This window comes from Macaca thibetana, chromosome 2, assembly GCF_024542745.1.
Source record: "Macaca thibetana thibetana isolate TM-01 chromosome 2, ASM2454274v1, whole genome shotgun sequence".
NCBI classification, from domain to species: domain Eukaryota; kingdom Metazoa; phylum Chordata; class Mammalia; order Primates; family Cercopithecidae; genus Macaca; species Macaca thibetana.
In genome coordinates, this window is record NC_065579.1 from 173,762,130 (window position 1) to 173,783,842 (window position 21,713).

At 39.1% G+C, this 21,713-nt stretch overlaps 1 protein-coding gene across 1 annotated transcript in view; it reads right to left on the reverse strand.

The window, feature by feature from the left end:
• Window positions 1-7,077: 7,077 nt before the first annotated feature.
• Window positions 7,078-21,713, reverse strand: part of TMEM45A (transmembrane protein 45A) — a 76,207-nt gene continuing 61,571 nt past the window's right edge. Inside the window, exons 5-7 of the mRNA XM_050782096.1 lie at window positions 21,499-21,683; window positions 11,974-12,119; window positions 7,078-7,606 (exon numbers count right to left, since the gene is read on the reverse strand). Coding sequence (XP_050638053.1) covers window positions 7,513-7,606; window positions 11,974-12,119; window positions 21,499-21,683 — 425 coding nt within the window. The 3' untranslated portion in view covers window positions 7,078-7,512. The remainder of the gene's footprint in view (window positions 7,607-11,973; window positions 12,120-21,498; window positions 21,684-21,713) is intronic.

A 21,713-nucleotide genomic window follows, 5' to 3' on the forward strand; every position in this document is an offset into this window, starting at 1 on the left:
TAGCAGGGTTTGTTTAGAAAATTAATCTGCTGTTTAACAGAAAATTATAAAGGGTTCTAAAAAGTTTATGAAAATCTTACTTTATGGTCAAACTAATTAAAACTGGATAGATTTATAAAATTTTATTTAAAGCCTAGCTTAAGCATTAAAGATGCACTAATGCAAACATGAAATGTGGTTTCCTCTTTTGAAAAATTTTTATATAGTATTGAGAGAAAATGAAAGATTTTTGTTTGCCTTTGGAGTAAACTACAAAAAAAAAAAAAGGGAGGGGAGAGAGAAGAGACAGATTCAGTTGGCTTCATGCTGTCTTCATTGGGTCTTGTTGTTTGGAAAGCTAAATCTCCTATCACAGTAAAGGTTTTTATTTTTAAAAATTTTGGAGTTACCATTTCAGTTAATGAATGACTTATGGTGACCTGGGATTCTATTTTGTGATATCCAGTGTTTCAAACCTTTGATATTTGACAAACTTTCCAAAACCAAATTATAAAGTATATCTTGTTCTGACATAATTAATCTTTTAGATATTATGTCTTTTAGATATTATGTGATATATTTGGCTTATTTGGTATAAAAATAATATAGTAGGCCGGGCACGGTGGCTCACGCCTGTAATCCCAGCACTTTGGGAGGCTGAGGCGGGCGGATCACGAGGTCAGGAGATCGAGACCATCCTGGCTAACACGGTGAAACCCTGTCTCTACTAAAAGTACAAAAAAATGCCAGGCGTGGTGGCGGGCGCCTGTAGTCTCAGCTACGTGGGAGGCTGAGGCAGGAGAATGGCGTGAACCCAGGAGGCGGAGGTTGCAGTGAGCCAAGATCGCGCCACTGCACTCCAGCCTGGGTGACAGAGTAAGACTCCACCTCAAAAAATAATAATAATAATAATAATACAGTAAGCATTGCCAAATAAGAAATGGTGTTTGGTTTTCTTTGGGTTATGTTTATGTAAATGTATTATTGGTATATGTTCCAAAATTATGTGAAACTCCTATAATTCTGATATGACTTAGTATATATTATCAGTAATAATTATAAGTGTTATATATATTATGTTAAATTATTGTGTGCCACAGAGGTAACACGTTTCCTTGTCAATTGTGTCTTTGACTGTGGCTACCCTAAGACTTTTTGTCATCTATAGACAACTATTATTTTGTTTTGTTCCTCTTTAAATGGTGATTTTATAATCAGCAATAAAGCTCTAACACCTGCTCTTAAATGCAGGTTTCTGATAACTTTGGAGATTGTGACATTAGGATAGAGGCAAAATTTTCAGAACTCTTATGGAGAGCTGAAATGTTCATGAATATGAAGCACAACAGAAGTTAACTGCATGGACTGAACTAATAGAAGACTGAAGTAATCTTTTTTGACTATTTGCTAAAAACATTGCTGATCCTTTTTGTTTCTCAGAGCCAAGAAAACTTTTCTTTTAAGCTATTTACAGCTTTTAACAATCGAGTAAAGTATACTCCTGTAAACAAAATTTGGAGCATATGTGTTTCTCTCTACCTGCTTTCTCTAGAATTTAGAAACTATTTGTGAGTATTCTTAACTTATGGCAATATAGTTATTTGCGTAAGTGCAGTAAGAATGTTTTCTTTTGCAACAGAATACCATGAGAAAAACTGGTTAGTTTACCAAAGCTTTGGCTGGAATGGTATGCTTTCTTTAAGGAATCAAATCTGACTTGTAGAGCCAATACAAGCCCCTTGGGAAAGCTGTCCTCATACCCTGTCTATGCAGCCCCTGTACAGGGTTTCTGACCTGTGGTAAGTAAAGAACATCACTTTCTAACAGACTCAAAACCCCCAAGTTATCTTAGGATCTCAAGAGGAGAGGAATTTATCCAACTAGTAAGTATTTGAGGATACAAATCCATGGCTAGGCTCAGCTTTAAAAAAGTCTTATCTGATAGTCCTTATGGAACAGAGTTCCATCAAAACCAATTTTAAAAGCCTATGTGGAAAATAAGTATTCTTGCTGCACTTCATGCAAATAATCAGGTCAAGTATAATAAGACTAAAGTTTATTTCATAAACACGTCAGTCCTATCATGATTTGTTTTTGTGTGTTTCTTGGTTTTTGGTTTTTGGTTTTATTTGAGACAGAGTCTCGCTCTGTCACCCAGGCTGGAGTGCAGTGATGCAATCTCAGCTCACTGCAACCTCCGCCTCCTGGGTTCAAGCGATTCTCCTGCCTCAGCCTGCCAAGTAGCTGGGATTACAGGTGTGTGCCACCATGCCTGGCTAATTTTTGTGTTTTTAGTAGAGATGGGGTTTCGCCATGTTGGCCAGGGTGGTCTTGAATTCCTGACCTCAGGTGATCTGCCCACCTCGGTCTCCCAAAGTGCTAGGATTATAGGCATGAGTCACTGCACCTAGCCCATGATTTGTTTTTAATAAAAACAGGGACTGGAGAGAGAAAACTTATGTTTCAAAAAACTATAGTACACCTGATGTTAGCTGTGCTTGACTTTTTCCAGCAGTTTGGCCTAAATTCTAAACTGTTGACAGGCTACAAGTTCCCAAACTAACGCTTTCAAATCTTTACTTTTAAAACTGGGAATTGCATTCCTTATTCTGGTACTCATTATTTACCTTATAGTATGCTGTTCTCTTAAATGTGGTACTAAAACTATAGTTGACAATAATAACACCTTTATCATGCAAGCCTTGTAATCTCAGCCAGGCCTGCATGAGTATGCTCTGACAGTTGCAAAGTGGTTCCACTCCTTTCACCTTGGGGTCAACACCTACCCCCACATGCCCCTGGTCAACAGGAAGAAGTTAGAATGGTCTTTGCCCTTTTTCTATCTTCATTAGCCAACACCTGAAGATGAGGCACTATAAAACCCAAAGGGTTTTTTGGGATTGAAATTGCCATTGCAAAATTATAACTGAGACAGTGAAAGAGAGCTGACATAACCAATTCCAACTTGCTTCTAACCTCCAAGCTGTCCTTGTTCATTCCTGGGTGCAGGCCCAACTAACTTTGGGAGGAACTTATAGTTTATAGGTTGAAACAAAGATGATAACAGCCCTTTCCCAAAACAGATCCCCTTCTTGCCTGGGGACTAGACTGATTTTATAGGACTAAGAAATTAGCCACAAAAGTATAAATCATGTTTTAGGAACCATGTAGCTAGAGGCTACAAAATTCTGACCCTCCCCGAATTGCTCCTGGGGGTAAAATCACTATTGTAAAGCCTAAGACCAGTGCTTGAGATATTTTGCAGACCCTGCACTTGATGGATCAGCTGGTACCACCCACATTGATAAACTGGCTCATCTGATCTTGTGGCCCCCAATCTGGGAACTGACTCAGCACAAGAAGACAGTTTCAACTCCCTATGATTTCACCTCTGACCTGACCAATCAGCACTCCTTGGTGGCTTCTCCTTGCCCACCAAGTTGTCTTTAAAAACTCTGATACCTGAATACTCAGGGAGACTGATATGAGTAATAATAAAACTCCAGTCTCCCACAAAATAAAATAAAATAAAATGCTTAAAGGGAAATCTAATTATTTAAGATTATGTTCAAACATTAAAGACTCCTTTAAAATGAGTGTTAAAATTTGCTAGACTTAGAATAACAAATTCACAAATTGAACCTAAAAATATAAGACAGGATTAAGCTTTTAAATTTTTATTACCAGAAATCCACTCTATCCACTGCAAATCTCTCGAAACACCCTTCCAAGCTTAAAGCAAACATCTCTCTTCCTTGCCATTAAGGGATATTCTCTTGTATTATTTCATGCCTATCCTCTATTCTCTCAATTTTCTCTACCTGGAATGCATATGAAACAGAATATAGAATTTCTAGATGTATTCTTCATGTGTATTAACTTTTCTTTCATACTTTTAATCTATCGTTTTCTTGTATTTTGGGAGAATTTCCCACTTCTCAGTGTTTATTTTTATTGTTCCCATAGCATACATTGACTTTTGCTTCACCTTATCAATCCACATCCAAGATACAATTAATACATCCTTTATTAGTGAGCTTCTCTAGAAACAAAATGATGAGGAGTGTACCACGACCAAGCCTCCCATTTCAACAATAAGCTGGAAGTTAGTGCAATCAGAGGTTGCAGCTTCCCAAGCAAAGGAGATTGGAGAATTACAGAAATCACTAAGGAGTTGGTATCACATCAATAGCCAAAGTTGATATTGCTTAATAATCAGTCCCCACCCTTCACTTGTCTGTGTATACAGCCGCAGAGGCTTTCCATCCACAGGGTTTTGTGTGCTTTATAAAACGTCCTTCAGTCTTTCCTACATTAACACCTGCACTAGAAATCAAACACTGATTTATGTAAAGGTTTTCTCCACTTTGGTTATGACAAATGAAGCACAGGATACTCCAAGAAAGTTTGGCAAAAGCTCAGGAATTGAGATCCTAGGTTTTTGGAAGAATGGAGACAAAATACAAATATAAAGTAAGGGAGTAAACCTCCATCCCCATCTCTTCTTTGATAAGGTTTTCCTTTCAGAGCTAAAGGCTTTGGAAATATATAAACACTATAATGCCTGATAATGATAGAGAGGGATGTGCAGACGGTCAGGGGCTATTTTCCCCAGGGCAGTCAGAGGAGCACCTCTGGGAAAGGACCACCCTCAGGAGAGTGGTGCTTTCCCCCATCTGTCTTAGCCTGTTGCGTTGCTATAAAGGAATACACGAGGCTGGGTAATTTATAAGAAAAGATGTTTATTTGGCTCACTGTTCAGCAGGCTGTATAGGAAGCATGGCACCAGCATCAGCTTCTGGTGAGGAGCTCCAGCTGCTTCTACTCACAGTGGAAGGGGAAGGGGGGCTGGCATGTGCAGAGATCACATGGTGAGACAGGAAGCAAGAGAGGAAAGGGAGGTGCCCAGTCCTTTTCAACACCAGCTCTCAGGAAAACTCTCTGGGGAACTGAAAGAGTGCAAACTAAGAGGATGGCACCATGCCATTCATGAGGATCCACCCCCATGGCCTAAACGCCTCCCACTAGGCCCCACCTCTAACACTGATGACCAAATTTCAACATGAGACTTGAAGGAGACAAACAAATCATACGTAAGCCACAAAAGCACCCCGCCATTCTTTATTCTCCTTCCCAGCTTTATTTTTCTTCATATAACTTGTTATTGCCTCAAATTATAAAACTTATTTGTTGACTTTGTTATTGACTGTCAATTACATCCCATGGGAATGTAAGCTTGATGAAGACTGGGACTTTGGCTTAAGTATTGCTATAGAGTACCACTGTATTCCCAGTTTATTGAACACTGCTTGGCACATGGTAATTGCTTAATAAATATTCACTGGATGGTTGATTCCATTAGTACCCAGGGGTTAAGTGTAGCCTGAAACTAATTTTTCTCATCCCATGATCTAGAGCTGAAAACCTTTCATATTTTTGTTATAAAATATTTTTCACGGTTTCAGAACATTTACTGAAACATACTTTTTTATAAACCAAAACCTTTACAAATTGTACTTATTGATCTAAGGCTTCCTAGCACGAGTGAAGAAAATATGACTGTCTCATTTTGGCTCAAGTTCACAGTTTGCTAATTTTTCATGTCATTCCATAAAAATGTGAGTCATAAACTACAAATCCAATAATGTAGCTATAAAGTTGTCATGATAGTGTTCCAATGTATGCTCATTAGAGGCAGATAGCCCTAGAGTATGGACGTAGCCCTGAACCAAATATTCCTCCTTTGAGAACTCGCTGAGTTGATTTTACTTGTAATCTCTGTGTGCAGACTACAGGAGTGGAAATTTCTGCTCTCTCACAAAGACTGTAGACTATTTGCACTTATAAGTTTTCAAATTTCCAGGCTTAATCTGGTTCATGTTAATTATTCCTGGTGTTTCTGCTCAGGCCTAGATACCAGTGATGCCAGCTTCACGTAACTGCTGCTGATCACTCGCTCACTCACGCCTTTGAAACCCAAGCTTGTCAAAATCATAGAATCTTGTGGGTCTAGCAAACAGCCCTGAGAGATAAGACATATATGGGACATAATGCCATGACTCCCAAGGACTGTGGCATGTGGGCGTTTTCATATGCCAGAAACATCCTAAGGTTCATGGCATTATTCAAGACAAACCTTTAGACACTCACATCTGCTCTTTTCAAACTTAAGTGACAAAATGAATGTGTCCAGTTCTGGGGCCTGAAGAATCTGCTCACCTGACTCTTCAATGTCACTGGGACACGTATGAGACTAGGCAGCCTTCTGGACTTGCCAGCGCTTCTGGGAAGCTAGGGAGACTTCAGAACTTAGTTGACCACACTTCAGCTCCAGCTGTGCACAAGGCTGCCTCCTTTCCTCCAGGTTTGGGTCATCCCTCAAGGATTCGTGCAATCCTCCTTCCTTTTCTCTCACAGCAAATATAGGTCTTTGTAACGAACATTGTACTAAATTATTAGGTTGACATTGAAGAAAAGACATTGCTTTTCAATGGCAATAACCACAATTACTTTTGCACCAACCTAACAGCTTTCCACATGTTTCCATTTCTAGATTCATAAAGTGTGACGACCAGAAGAGCTCCATGGTTCATTCAATTCAATTCCTTACTTTAGAGAAAAGTACATGGTGATTGCCAGAGATCTAAAGCCTGGTTAATGGTAGAGCCAGAATCAGAAACAAGATTTCTTGACTCTCCACTGGGGGGCTACTTAGGTCACAGACTAGGTAAGGGGTTCTGACTTTTTACCCAAGCATTCCATAAAGGCTTTTCCTTGTTTTAACCTTTCATCTATTGTAACAGAGGGGATGGCATGGTGGCCACGCTATGGTGCATGATGACTTTTTCCTCTTATGGACAACACCCCAGTCCTCCTTTCCCAGTCTCTCATGGCTTTGCAACCATGTGTCCTAGAGATCATGCCTTTTATCTTCTCTAAAAGATCACACACCCCAGGAAGACTTCTGGCCTACATTCCCTGTGGAGGACTTAGGTGCTATAGTGATATCTCACGAAAAAGAATTTCTGTGTCCTGCAGCTTCTTCTGCATGATATAAAGGAGGAGTATAGTAAATAACAAAAACAAAGATTTCAGGTGTCTGCACCAAAATACGTACATTCATTTATTTCTCATCGCAGCAACAAGATAAACAAGTATAATTCCATGGTCAAGGAGTTACAAATAGTAGTAAGCTCAGTAACCTTGAGCATATCTATAAGGCAAATAAAACAAAATTTTTTTTTTCATAGTGTGGGCATCCAACTTTAGATAATCTGGAAAAAAGTCACTCTAGCCCCTGAATACCATGATATGCATGATGTGCAAAATGAAAGTATCACCCAAAACATTTTCAAAGCTAAAAATAAAATATTTAAATTCAAATACTTCAACCAAATTGGAAATACAAACAGTACACTGAGAGTCATCCTTAGCCAGCTGTTCTCCAACTAAAAGATCAAGAAACAAAACCAAGAACAAAGACAATGTAAAAAAAGAAAAGGTTTCTCTAGAAAAACTGGAAGCTCATCAAAGTCACATTTCTTCTTCTGATTCTTGTTCTCGTTCAGCATTTTTCAGAAGTCCAACTTCTGAGGAGCAGAGCCTCTTAAGTCTAGATTTAACCAACCTGAGGAGAAAGAAAAGCATCTCAAGTGAGACAGTGTTTAAAATAGAAAGCCAGAGCAATATGCACCTATATACCACAATGTCTAGATTATTTGGGCAACTGGGGAAGGCAACCCAAAAAGGAAAATTACTTTTATTTGGCTTTGGAGTTGCCTGAACATTTTTGTAGATTAAAGCAGGGTATAAGTAAACAGATACAATGTGGCTTTCCAGTGTATTGCATCATTGTTTAATTAGGCATCAGAAGACAACTTTGATTATTCTTTTTCATTTTTTCTTTTTCTTTTCTTTTTTTTTTTTTTTTTTTTTTTTTTTAATGAGACAGAGTCTTGCTCTGTCATCCAGGCTGGAGGGCAGTGGCACAATCTTGGCTCACTGCAACCTCCGCCTCCCGGGTTCAAGCAATCCTCCTACCTCAGCCTCCTCAGTAGCTGGAATTAGAGGCATGTACCACCACACCCAGCTAATTTTTTTTTTTTTTTTGAGACAGATTTTTGTTGTGTCGCCCAGGCTGGAGGCTAGAGTGCAGTGGTGCGATCTCAGCTCACTGCAACCTCTCCCTCCCGGGTTCAAGCAATTCTCTGCCTCATAGTCTGATTAGCTGGGATTACAGGCACTCACCACCACGGCCAGCTAATTTTTTTTTTTTTTTTGTATTTTTAATAGATATGGGGTTTCACCATCTTGACCAGGCTGATCTTGAACTCCTGACCTCGTGATCCACCTGCCTTGGGCTCCCAAAGTGCTGGGATTACAGGCATGAGCCACCACGCCCGGCCAATTTTTTTATATTTTTAGTAGACAAGAGGTTTCACCATGTTGGTCAGGCTGGTCTCAAACTCCTGAACTCAAGTGATCTGCCTGCCTCAGCCTCCCAAAGTGCTCGGATCATAGGCATGAGCCACTGTGCCCAGCCAACTTTGATAATTTCTAAAACAATTAAGAGAATCGCTGGGCTGTGGCAACCCGGATGAAACCAAGCTCAGTTGAGTTTCTCCATTAAAGCCACATCTTACTGTGTGTTGCAAACAGGTGCTATATCATATAAAGGAAGTGCATGAAGCCCTCCTCTAGGGTTGGCAGCCCAAGTCAAGGCCCATGTCAAGTCTGGGCTAAATTTAGCCCCTACTTCCTACTACTGGCCCCTTCCAGGGGAATCTTTTGCGCAGGGGACAAGCTGTTCAGCTGCACATGATGCCTCTGCCGTGATGAATTAAGAAGCTCAAAGAAGTACCCTCCATCATGGTGACTGTTTTCATAGTTTAAGAGAATCTGGGCTGGGTGTGGTGGCTCACGCCTATAATCCCAGCACTTTGGGAGGCAAGGCGGACAGATCGCCTGAGGCCAAGAGTTTGAGAACAGCCTGGCCAACATGGCAAAACTCCATCTCTACTAAAAATACAAAATTAGCTGGCCATGGTGGCACATGCTTGTAATCCCAGCTACTCAGGAGGTTGAGGCAGGAGAATCTCCTGAGTCTGGGTGATGGAGGTGGCAGTGAGCTGAGATCATGCCACTGCACTCCAGTCTAGGCGACAGAGAGAGACTCCATCTCAAAAAAAAAATTAAAAAACAAAACAAAACAAAGAGAATCCATAGGCCTGGGGGAAGCAGGGATTATAATTTTTGACACTGGAAGATGTGACACTGATTAGCAGCTGAAGCTCAGCAGGCTCTCCACTTGTCTGATGTGAGAAAGAGTATGTCATAAGAACTAGGCAAAGCTTTTCCTATGCATCATTGTTATAAAGGCATTGTGCTGTGACCATATCAATAAAGCATAGTTAACTCCCAGAAATACATAGGAATATGCAAACACATTTGATAAGCCAAATCATCAATATCATTCTTCACAAATGAAAAACTTCACCAGTCTACCTGCATCTTTACCCTTGTTTTTTGCCACAGTTTTTCTGATGAAGGTCTGGCCTGCCTGTATCAATATGTAATGGCTTTTCTTGTGCTCTGAGAGGGATTTTTGAAATACTTCTGTGGAACTAACTTAAGCTATTGCTTAAGTTTTTATCAAAATATATCAGAAAATTTAACCCTTGGTCTTATCTTTTCAAGAGCAATATGAGAACAAAACTGAAAAGCATATAAAACATGATTTCAAAAAAAATGAAGCCTGTATTTAAATAGCTCTACAACATAGATCTATTACCTATTAAACAGCAAACAAGGGTTTACTGAGACTCTACTATGCGTTTGGCAGTGTGCCAGGAGGTGTGGGCACTACGGAAAGGGTCTCATACTCCAGGAGACACAATCTAGCCAGTAGATAAGACTAACCCACATGAGCTAATGGTGAACATCACAAGAGAGATCCCAATTGTTAAAATGCATGGTGGAGATGACGGGCTGTAAAAACTCTTCAGGGGAGATGAGCAAGAGCTAGAGTCATCACAGAAGGTTTCACAGAAGAGACGCGCATTTAATGTGAACATGCCAGGTGGAGGGAACTGCGTGGTCAGAAAGATTAGGATAATATGTGTTGGGGGTAGAGGGGAAGGTTGGAAAGTAAAAAATGGAGTGTCCGGTTTCCAGAGTACTATAAGTGGATAAGAGGCCCATTAGGGGTCTGAAGGTTTTTGAAACAGGAAGAGACAGTAGTCTTCTTTTGGCTCTGGAGGGGAGCTGACATGAGGAAGAGCATTTCCTTGGATGCTGGCACTGATCTTGAAGGCTTTCCAGCCCCTAAGGAGATGAGGCCCAGCAGTCAGCCTAGAACAACAGGGGAGAAGCCACGTTTCACTCAATGGCAGAGCCAGCCTTGACAAGGAGCACATGCACATGCTTTGGAGGAACTGAATGGGACTAATGAATGAGAAGGTGGAATTTCCTAGTACCCAAAGCACTTAGACCTCTAGAAGGAAGCAACTATAGATCAAAGTGGGCTGACCTGCAGCTGACCAGAGACAGCTGAGAGCTAGACAAAGGAATCATTTCTTCACTCAGTGCCTCAGCACGAGAGCTGCTTCGGCAATGACGCACAAAGAAGCACAGAGCAGGAGGGGTGACTTGGGGCCCATGTCTAAAGAGAAGAGTGGAAAGTTGGTTCTAACTGGGACCTCACTGGGCCTAGCAGTAGCTACTGCATTTTAGGAATCAGAGAACCTGCTAGATGTGTAGTGTCCAATACGGTAGCCACTATCCACACATAGATGGATATTTAAATTAATAAAATTAATGTGGCACGAGCCACATTTTAAGTGCTCAATAGCTAGTGACTACCATATTAGACATTGTAGATACAGAACATTTCAATCAGCACTGAAGTCTGAAGGATTAGGTGCTGGAGCCTTCATGCCTGGTCATTGAGATCAGCCAAACCAATTGTGGTTCGGCATTAACTACCTTAGAGAAAGGAACTGTGATCACCCCTTTCTATTCCTGCTCATTCTTCAAGCTGCAGCTTCACTGTCAATTGTAAAGAGGCCTCCCCTGAATTCCAAGAGTGCTTTGTTCTTCTACTACTTCTGTTTATTGCACTGTATTTTCGTTGTGCATCTCCCTAATTTAGTCCTAATTATAAGACTAAAAATTCCTCATGGGTAGGGTCCATATCACATTCATTTTTTTTTATACCAAAGAGGAATAAAGAAGAGGAGAAGGAGGAGAAGAATAACAAGAGAAAGAACAACAACACAATAATATTTATTGAGCTCTTATTATGTCCTAAGCTTAAATACTCGATCTCATTTAGGTCTTATTATTTCCCCATTTTACAAACAATAAAACTAGTACTTAATGTGGTTAAGTAATTGGCCCAAAGTCATACAGTTGATAAATAGTGGAGCTAAAAATATGTGTTCTTATAACTCTGTTCTACTGCTCCTTGCCCACTTACGAAACAGTATACTGGGGTTCTTATAAAAAATGTATTCAACTGAATCTGACTTTTAGAAATATTAGTCAATGTCAAATTAGGCAGACACCTACATTTAATGGAACAGACACAAGTTGGTCAAAAAAGGACTCGAAACTTAAGAAGTGCTATAATTGAAGTATCTACACATGGGTAAATGGAGGACTCACTATAGGCAGTGCAGGGTGAGGGAGACCATTCAGAAGAGAGAAGAGGAAATAGCATACATGGAGACATGGAGGCACAGAGGAGTGTGATGAAGGGTAATGCGAGCATCAGACGCACAGCCGAGGCACTATTGAGTGACTCCAACTTCAAACCAGCATTTATTCTTTTTACTGAGAATTTTTGTGTTTGCAGATAATATTCTGCTATGCTACCCTGTCTTATGGGATGATAAGGAATGAAATCCCCTTTTGAATTTTCAATTCAATACCACTGAGTCTTGATAATCACATACCAAGGAACAGAACTTCCATGAACAGAAATCGCTAACTTACCAGGTGATGAAAGCATAATTCATTCCAACGATGACAATGGTTATTGCATAATGCCAACAAAAGCATATGGTAAGAAACAAAATATTTTCATGATCCACCAGATCCCATGCAGGACCTCCACTGGGGGGATACAGGACAAATCCAATCTGTAATTTAGAACAAAAAGCACATATTAAAATAACCAACCACATTCCCAAAAATGGTGCATTTCAAAATGCTTGCTTCCAAGGTAAATAACTAAGTTAACTCCAATTATCTAAGATGTAATCGATAAAACATCAGGTTTTGCTACCTGTTTTAGTAATATAGAGAGTCTCTAATATGTCATATTTTCATAAAAATTTTAAAAGGACATTTAATGATCAGTTTTCAAAATATAAACAGTCATCTCGCTAGGAATGTCTGAACTTTAAGAGAATGTTTTCGGTTTCTACGTGGTGCAGTTTCATTCTGTTATTTCAAAATTGGGAGTACAAAAAGGTTCTAAAATAAATAAATGCCCACAGTTAACATTATATTTAATGCTAAAAGACTGAAATCTTTCCCCCTAATATCAGGAACGAGACGTTGATGTCTGCTTTCACACTTCTATTCAATGTTGTACTGAAAATCTAGCTAGAGCAACTAAGCTAAGATTTAGCTAGAGCAATTAAGCCATGAAGAAAAATAAAAGGCATCCACACTAGAAAGAAAGAGGCAAAAATATCTACATTCACAGATGACATGATCTTATATAGAGAAATTCCTAAAGAATCCACAAAAAAACTATTAGGGCTAATAAATGAGTTCAGCATAATAGCAGGATACAAAATCAGTATACAAAACAGTTGTATTTCTACACAAAAGCAATGAACTCAAAAATAAAATTAAGAACAGTTCTGGCCAGGCGTGGTGGCTCACGCCTGTAATTCCAGCACTTTGGGAGGCCGAGGTGAGCGGATCACGAGGTCAGGAGATCCAGACCATCCTGGCTAACACAGTGAAACCCCGTCTCCACTAAAAATACAACAAAAAATTAGCCAGGCTTGGTGGCGGGCGCCTGTAGTCCCAGCTACTCGGGAGGCTGAGGCAGAGGAATGGCGTGAACCCGGGAGGCGGAGCTTGCAGTGAGCTGAGATAGAGCACTGCACTCCAGCCTGGGTGACAGAGTGAGACTCCATCTAAAAAAGAAAGAAAGAAAACAGTTCCACCTACAATAGCATTAAAAAGAATAAAACACTTTAAGAATAAATTTGATCAAGGAGGTTTAAGACTTGTACACCAAAATCTGCATAACATTGTTGAAAGAAATCAAAGAAGACCCAAATAAATAGAAAGCTATCTCATATTCATAGACTGAAAGCTTAATATTTTTGAGATGGCAATACCACCCAAAGCAATCTACAGATTCAATGCAATTGCCATCAAAATTCCAATGTTCTTCTTCTTTTTTTTTTTTTTTTTTTGCAGAAATGGGAAAAGCTGATCCCATAATTCATATGGAATTGCAAGGGATCCAGAATAACCAAAACAACCTTAAAAAAGAAAGCTGGAGGACTTCAATACTACAGAACTACAGTAATCAAAACAACAGTGTGGTACTGGCATAGTGATAAACATTTAGATCAATGAAATAAAATTGAGAGTCCAGAAATAAACTCATATGCCTATGGTCAACTGGTTTTTGACAAGAGTGCCAAAGCCATTCAATGGGGAAAGAACAGTCTCTTCAACAAATGGTGCTGAGATAACTGGGTATTATATGCAAAAGAATGAATTTGGACCCTTACCTCATATATAAAATTAACTCATATATAAAATTAACTCAAAATGGGTTAAAGACCTAAATATGAGAGCTAAAACCACAAAATTCCTAGAAGAAAACAGGGAGAAAGCTTTATCACTTGCAATTTGTTGATTTTTTAAAGCTATGACACCAAAAGCACCATCAACCAAAGAAAAAACAGAAAAATTGGACTTCATCAAAATTAACTTTTGTGTTTCAAAGGACACTATTAAGAAAATGAAAAGACGACTCAGAATGAGAGAAAATATTTGCAAATCATATATCTGATAAGAGATTATATCAAGAATATAAAAAGAATTCCTAAAACTCAACAAAAAAAATTTTAAAGGGCAAAGGACTTCAAGAAACATTTCCCCAAAGAAAATATACGAATGATCAATAAGCACATGAATAGATTATTGATATCATTGTTTATCAGGGGAATGCAAATCAAAACCACAATGAGATACCATTTTTTATTCATTAGGCTGGCAATAATAATAATAATAACAAATATTGGTGAGGATATGGAGAAATTGAAATCCTTATATATTGCTGATGGAATATAAAATGGATAATCCTGATTATCTGGATAATGAGGATAATAAGACATTAAAATGAGGATAATAATATATCCTCAAAAAGGGCCATTGCAAGGAAATGCCTAAGCACTGTAACTGACACATAGCCAGTATATGGCAGACATTTGTAGGATTATCCATGATATTATCTTAGTTTTGAATTTCATGTAGTTTTAGAAACCTGAAATACATTCATCCATTTATCTATCTATCTAATTTTTCATTGGGATAAAATTCTGCAGCTACTGTGGTAACAGTTTTGCACTTCCTCAGGAAGTTAAATACAGAATTCCATATGACCTGTCAATTCCACTTCTACCCAAAAGAATTGAAAATAGGTATCCAAACAAAACTTGTATACGAATGTTCATAGCAGAACTATTAATAATAGTCAAAAGATGAAAACAACCCAAATATTCAAAAACTGATGATGGATAAGCAAAATGCGGTATACTCATACAATGCACTATCAATCAACCATAAAAGGAATGAAGTATAGGCAACAACATGGATGAAACTTGAAAAAAATTATACTAAGTAAAAAGAAGGCAGACACAAAAGTTCACATGTATTATGATTCTGATTACATAAAATATCTAGACTATCTACTGTCTGATAGATGGTGGTACCGCCATGTGCTTGTCATTTTATCCTCACTCATGTACATAAATGTCACAATAATTCTTAGTCCTTGAAACAACCTCAAGAAGAAGACATCATCATCCTTGTATGTCATAGGAAAAGATTGGAACTCAAGGACTTCAATAACTTCCCCCAGTATTATGAAATGGCTGAATGACTACGGTAGGGATCCAAACCAGTAGTTTCTGGCTCCAAAAACTCCATGTTCCTTCTCCCACTCCATACTCTTTTCACCATATAGCCTTTCCATATGGGGCAATATGAAGGACAGTGGCCTGGATAACAAGACCAGTTTGAGTCATCTCTGCAGTTCTGATATGGTTTGAACAATCAGTACTGAGATGGAAGGTGGTTCCATGAGGACATGGCACTATATTACCATTAAAACATAAATGACAGACCGTTGACCCTTGAGCTACATCTCTAATTCCCAGACACGCTTTGTCTGGCCTGCATATTTAAAACAATAATTTGTGGCCGGGTGTGGTGGCTCATGCCGGTAATCCCAGCACTTTGGGAGGCTAAGGCAGGTGGATCACCTAAAGTCAAGAGTTTGAGACCAGCCTGGGCAACACAGTGAAACCCTATTTCTACTAAGAATACAAAAAATTAGCTAGGCCTGGTGGCACATGCCTATAATCCCAGCCCTTGGGAGACTGAGGCAGGAGAATCGCTTGAACTTGGGAGGCGGAGGCAGCAGTGAGCTGAGATCACGCCACTGCACTCCTAGCCCACAGCCTGGGCCACAGAGTGAGAATTCGTCTCAATAATAATAATAATAATAATAATTTGCTTTAGTTCCCAATTAGGAAACATTACACAAAAGTTTGCATTCTCAGCATTTTTTTGTAAAAATAGATCTGGCAACATTAGGCCTGTATTCCTAAATGGCAAACATGAGTGGAAGCATGTAGTCTCCATTGATGTGTCATTCAGTTTACCTTCCTGACCAAGTGGAGCGATCCAACCAAGGTTTTCTATTTTTGTCCTGGCCCAATGCATTTCATTTGTCAACCAATGTCAGAGTCATACATTTTCCCAAAATATCTTATTAGTTGAAATTAGCAAGGTACTTTACAATAATTTCCTCTTTCCCTTCTTTATATCCCGGGAGACAGAATGCATTTATTGTCTATTTTATAGATAGGAAAATTAAGTAATGCACGCCCCTGCCCCTCCATCCCCAAACAGCTGCAAAAACGTTTGCGTCACTGCCTCTGTGCCTCACCCACCAAGGGCTGGGGCGTCTGCATTAGAACATGGATATATTCTAAAGGCAAGAGGTGTCAACATCTGTGGCAGAAGATACATCAGTCATTAAGTTAGAGGTATGAGCTCACAGTACTCAGAAACTGCAGGTGGAAAATGCCACCCTGCTGGTTGGACTGTTGCTTTGGACAGATCAGTGTTTTGCAATACCCCTTTTATATACTGCTAGGAAAGCTCACTGTGGGAGCCAAAGTGACCAGAGCCCAGGTCCCTGAAGCCCCTGGAAGAAAGCAAGAATTTCTAGGTCCTCTATGCTCACTGTTTGGAATGACAAGAGAAAAAAATCAAGTCACATGGTCAACTCCCAGTTCAAAGGCCCAGTTATCTAAACTGGGGTCTCATGCCTTCCTCTTATAACGAATTCATGGAAATTGAGAGAAAAATTCTGTGCAGAAAGGGGAATTTTAGGGAAGGTGAGTGTTAAGAGCTATGGACTAGCCCTCCAGATCCCACCCACAGTCCTGCCAACATTCCTCCAAGGCCATCCACATGAGCTGCCCACCCCAGGTTGGGAAGTGACCTGCTCCAGCTCCCAGAGAAAAGGGTCAGCATTTGTAGTGGGTTAAATTGTGTCCTCCAATATGTTGAAGTCCTAACTCCCAGTATCTCTGAACGTGATTGTATTTGGACACAGAGTCTTTGCAGATGTGATCTAGTTAAGGTGAAGTCATACTGGATTAGAGTTGGCTCTAAACCCAAAGACTGGCATCCTTATAAGAAGGCCATGTGAAGACATAGGAAAACAAAGAAATACAGGAAGAATATCTTGTGATAATAAAGGCAGAGAATGAAGTCTTGCTGCCACAAGCCAAGGAATGCCAAGGATGGCTGGCAGTTGGCTAGGAGATCAGCATGGGACTGATTCTCCCTCTGGACCCCAAGAGAAAACCAACTCTGCCAACACCTTAATTTCAGATTTCTGTTCTCCAGAAGAGTAAAAGAATAAATTTCTCTTATAAGTCACCCAATTTCTAGGGATCTGTTATTACAGCTCTAGGAAACTAATACAGCGGTTGACTTCAAATAAGCAAAAATATTACTTGCCCTAAACCTTAAGCCTAGACACATTGGTGACTCACTTCCATCTTTCATCTTCTTCTGGAAGCTTCCTCTGCTCCCCTTCCTCTGGAATTAGCAGTCCTCTCCTCAGGGCAGCATGCATTGTCAAGTTATAACATATATTTTTCCCAATAACCCCATGAGATATTATTAATATTTCCATTAATACAGAAACGGCACGGAACATATTATCTATGGTGATTCATGTAATTAGTGTGGTAAAGCTAGCATTCAGATTCAGGTTGGTCTAAACTGCGGGCCCAGGGACTTGTCACTACATGCGATATTCGTAATTGCTTTTTGGAGCTTCCAAAATAAAATCTCAAGTCACCTCCATTAGGCATCATTAATTCTACCAAACTTTTGGCTGTTTACATCAGGAGAAGAGAAACTTGGAGCCCCTCTCATCGCCAATCTCTTTAGCACCCTCAGAGCCTAATGCTGAAAGCTAAAGATTTGACTGAAGCCACTCAACAGAGTTAACTGATGTGACTACAGTGAAAGCCATAGAAACATCCCATAGTCATTCGAGGCCAAACACAAATAAATTAGGAAAGCCGAAACCCCAAACTAAAGCTAGAAACTGCCACAACTCATTAAATCCTCCTTTAAATACAGAAACTTCACTTTTATTTGTCGTCTTGTTTCCTTATATAAAATTCCAAAAAAACCTCAACCTGCAAAAAAAAGTTTTTCTTGCTACAACTTGTATGCCATTCCTGAACATCTGGTTTCGACTAGTTTAGACTAGTTTAAGCTTCATTGGTATCACATTTCAAGTGTAAATAATTATCTTCTCTAATAGGCAATAAGCCTGGGGCTGATTTCCTACAGCGAAGTCTGAATTTCCTGTTGTTATCTGATTATCCAATCATTTCTTTCAACACTAAAAGCCTAAGCAAATGTTTGATCTGCTGCCGCATCAGACCTCAAACCATTACTGCTTAGTTGGGCCTTTTTGTCATTTAAAAATGAACTTTTGTCCTTCATAAAGGCAAAACAAAGGCTGAGCTTTCATTTGGGCTCAGGATCTGTGCAGTCACGGGAGGAATCCCTGGGGGGATCAATGGAGCTGGGAGATGCAGTGGAAGCAACTGTCCAAAATAAGAAGAAGCAGGAGCACCTTCCTCATTCCCTGATTGTCCCCGCACCTGGGCGGTGAGGATGACTGGAGGGAGCTTGGGAATGAGAAGGTGCAAAACGAGCTTTTGAAATATTCTCCCACACAGACACACAGGGAAAACATGATTCATGGAATAAAGGGGCTTGCAGGACTTTTTTCTTTTTTCTTTTTTCTTTTTTAAAGTGCATGATGTGGCTAGGTTATTGAGAAAACATTTTTGACTGTGATGTGGTTCAGGAAAGAAAACGTTGCTAATAAGTTGGAAGGGAAATTCCCTCTCCATTTACGTATTACCCAATCATTTATATGTGTGTGATAAAAAAGTGGCCAGTCTGAGTATTTGTTTCCTTCAGTTCACATCTCCATACTTATGGTTCCAAGAGTCTAGGTGGGTGTTTTATCTAATCCCTCTATACACAGTTCATGCACGAGTATTAACATATTAACCATACATTAAGAAGTAGTGAGAAAAAAATATGGCAATATGGTGAAAAGCAAGTCATGACATAATATTGTTAGCTTAAGACAGCATTTTGCCGTAAACATTCATATACCACACTTATCAACTGGAAGCATAATAAATTCACCTAAGTTTCTAGACATTTTTGTTTCAGAGGAGTACAGTAGTGGGAGGGTCACTATGGCTAAACCTTCATTTCCTGCCAGTGTGTGTGTTTGCATTGGTATTAAATGTTCATTTTTCTTTAAGGCTGCAGACATTATTCAGGCTGACCACCAGGAAAAAAGGAAACAGTCTAGTCTAGACATATTGGTAGATGAAAAATTTTCTAAATAATCGTGGATTTATGCCCAAAGGCATTAATCTCTTCCTTAGAAAAGCTTTTGGGGGAAATATGAAAACATTTATCTGCCAAAAGGGGCAACACTAAGCCAACCTATTCCCAGTTGAGGTATAACCCACAGCTTCCTCCTTCAGATCCTAGACAGTAGTCATTATTAACTGAACACTAATTAATTTCATTCATTCTGCTCTTATGTTTATAATTCTGTTCTCTTTGGGTTTCCCCTCTTGTCCTGCCTTTCTTTATTTGAATGTTTAGCCTTTTAACAAACTTGATCTAGTAAATATATGAGGACTCCTAAACCAAACAAAGAGGATATACTTTCCTTTTGACTACCTGGATCATTTACAACCACTGACATCGGGCCATGTTCCAAAGGAAGTCTCAACACATTACAAAGAGAACACATTCCCTGACCATAAAACAATTACATTAGAAATAAATAATAAGAAAAAAAGAATATTTTTGGAACCTTAAAAGTATACTCCTAAATAACTCATAAATTAAAGAGAGAAGCACATGGAAATAACATTCAAAATTACCCAACAGTGAAAACTACATCAACACATTGAAAAACTACAAACTAACACATCAAATTTTACGGAAGGCAGCTCTAGCAGCGTGCAAATGTATTTGTTTAAATGCATTTATTTTAAACCAAGAAAGATCGAAAATAAATGAGATCAGCATCTAACTCAAAAAAAGACTAAAAAAAAAAGAGAGAGAGAAGCAGAAAACAGCCTTACAACAAAGCAAAAAATTAACATAAGAAGAAATGGACAAATCCAGACCTGTAATATAAAACTTCAACAGACTTCTATTAGAAAGTGAGAGATCAATCAGATGAAAAACCACTGGGAATATAGAATATATAAAAAACGCAATCAAAGAGTCCCAAAAGCCTGGTTTCATCCTCCACCTTGAAAGGAGTCCTTTTACTTTCTCTTAGTTTCACTGGAGCCAAAAAAACCAACCGTCACCGTGTGCTCTGGGCCTGCGGGCTCAGCTTGACTCTTGCTCTGCATCCAGCGCACAAGTTTCTTTGGCCTCTTTTTGTTTGTTTTGCTTCATTGCAGTTAGTGTTTTCTACTTTATTGTTTAAATTTCTTTTTAACATTTTCTTTCCAATTTTCTATTTTTTCTATTTCTATTTCTATTATTTTATTTATTTTATTTTACTTTATCTGTCATTGTTATGTGTCAGGAGCAGACAAGATACACAAGACACAGCAAGATATATAAAGTGTTTTATATAACATTTTACATAATTAAATTCACCAATTATCAGCTTCTTCACATTATAGAGTATTTGTTAGTTTTTTCTATGAAGTTTTCCATTAAAATAACCATTGGATCTAGTCCCTCTTTACTGGCCTTTGCTCCAACAGCCTCTCCACTTTCTTACATGCTTAAATAGTACATCTTTTCTATCCCATTTGACGACGATGTTTCTCTCCCGCTCCCCTACCAATGCTTTTTATCACTCCTCATGTGCAATACAAATCTCTAAAATAACCTTATTATCCCAAATCTCTGCTCCCTGGTGACTAAAAATCTCTTCTAAGAAGTCTCCCCTGATTAAATCAAAATTCATCTTCCATCCTAGACTTTATTTACAGATATGTATGCATGTTGGATTATGATTCCTCAGTCTCTATAAAATGTATGTTCACTGATTGGAATTCATGCTTTCAACAACACATCAAGGTTAAAGAGTTAACAGCTTAAAATGGAAAAAGCCTGGGGCCTCGGGTCAGACGAATCCAAATTTAGATCCTAGCTCCATTATTGTATGAGACTTGGTCTCTCTGAGTCTTCCTATCTGTAAATTGGTGATGATAATGCCTGAATTCCAGGCTGTTGCAAGGAAAAAATAAAACAATGTATATATAAAAGTTTGGTACTAACCAACATATAGTTATTTCTCAATAAATAATAGTTTGCTCTCTTTTCTGCCTTCTATATATTTCTTAAGCTTATTACACTATAAGCTGCTTTAGTGTCAGGAACTGCTTCTAACTAAAAGCATCAGCTCAGAGTTCCTACATAATGGATGTCCAGGTATGTGATGAAGATGTGCACGCACCACTTCCCAGCTGCTCTGACAATTCTCCCATCAAGGCTATTGGGACAGTCAAACATTACTTCTCAGAGGCCCATGATCTTACTGCAGGCTGTATGTTGGAGGGAAGTCTCTGGGGTCTAGAGCAAACTGCCTCATCAAATAAACAGAGAAGTTACAAGCAAAGGGTCCAGGTACATTAACTAGAGACCCCAACTCACCTGAAAGAACCAGCTCCCCTGAAGCAGAATGAGGCTTGACCGCAGTAGCTCTAGAAGTACATTGTTCCGAACAAGGAACTCTAGAAAGGCAACGAGGCCTGTCAGAAAGATGACCAAAACCAGCAGCTGGTGCACAAAGATGTCCAGTATTTCCCGGCCATGAGTGTGGTTGTAGAAGATAAAAGCTGATGGGGAAAAAACAGATTGTCTTCTTC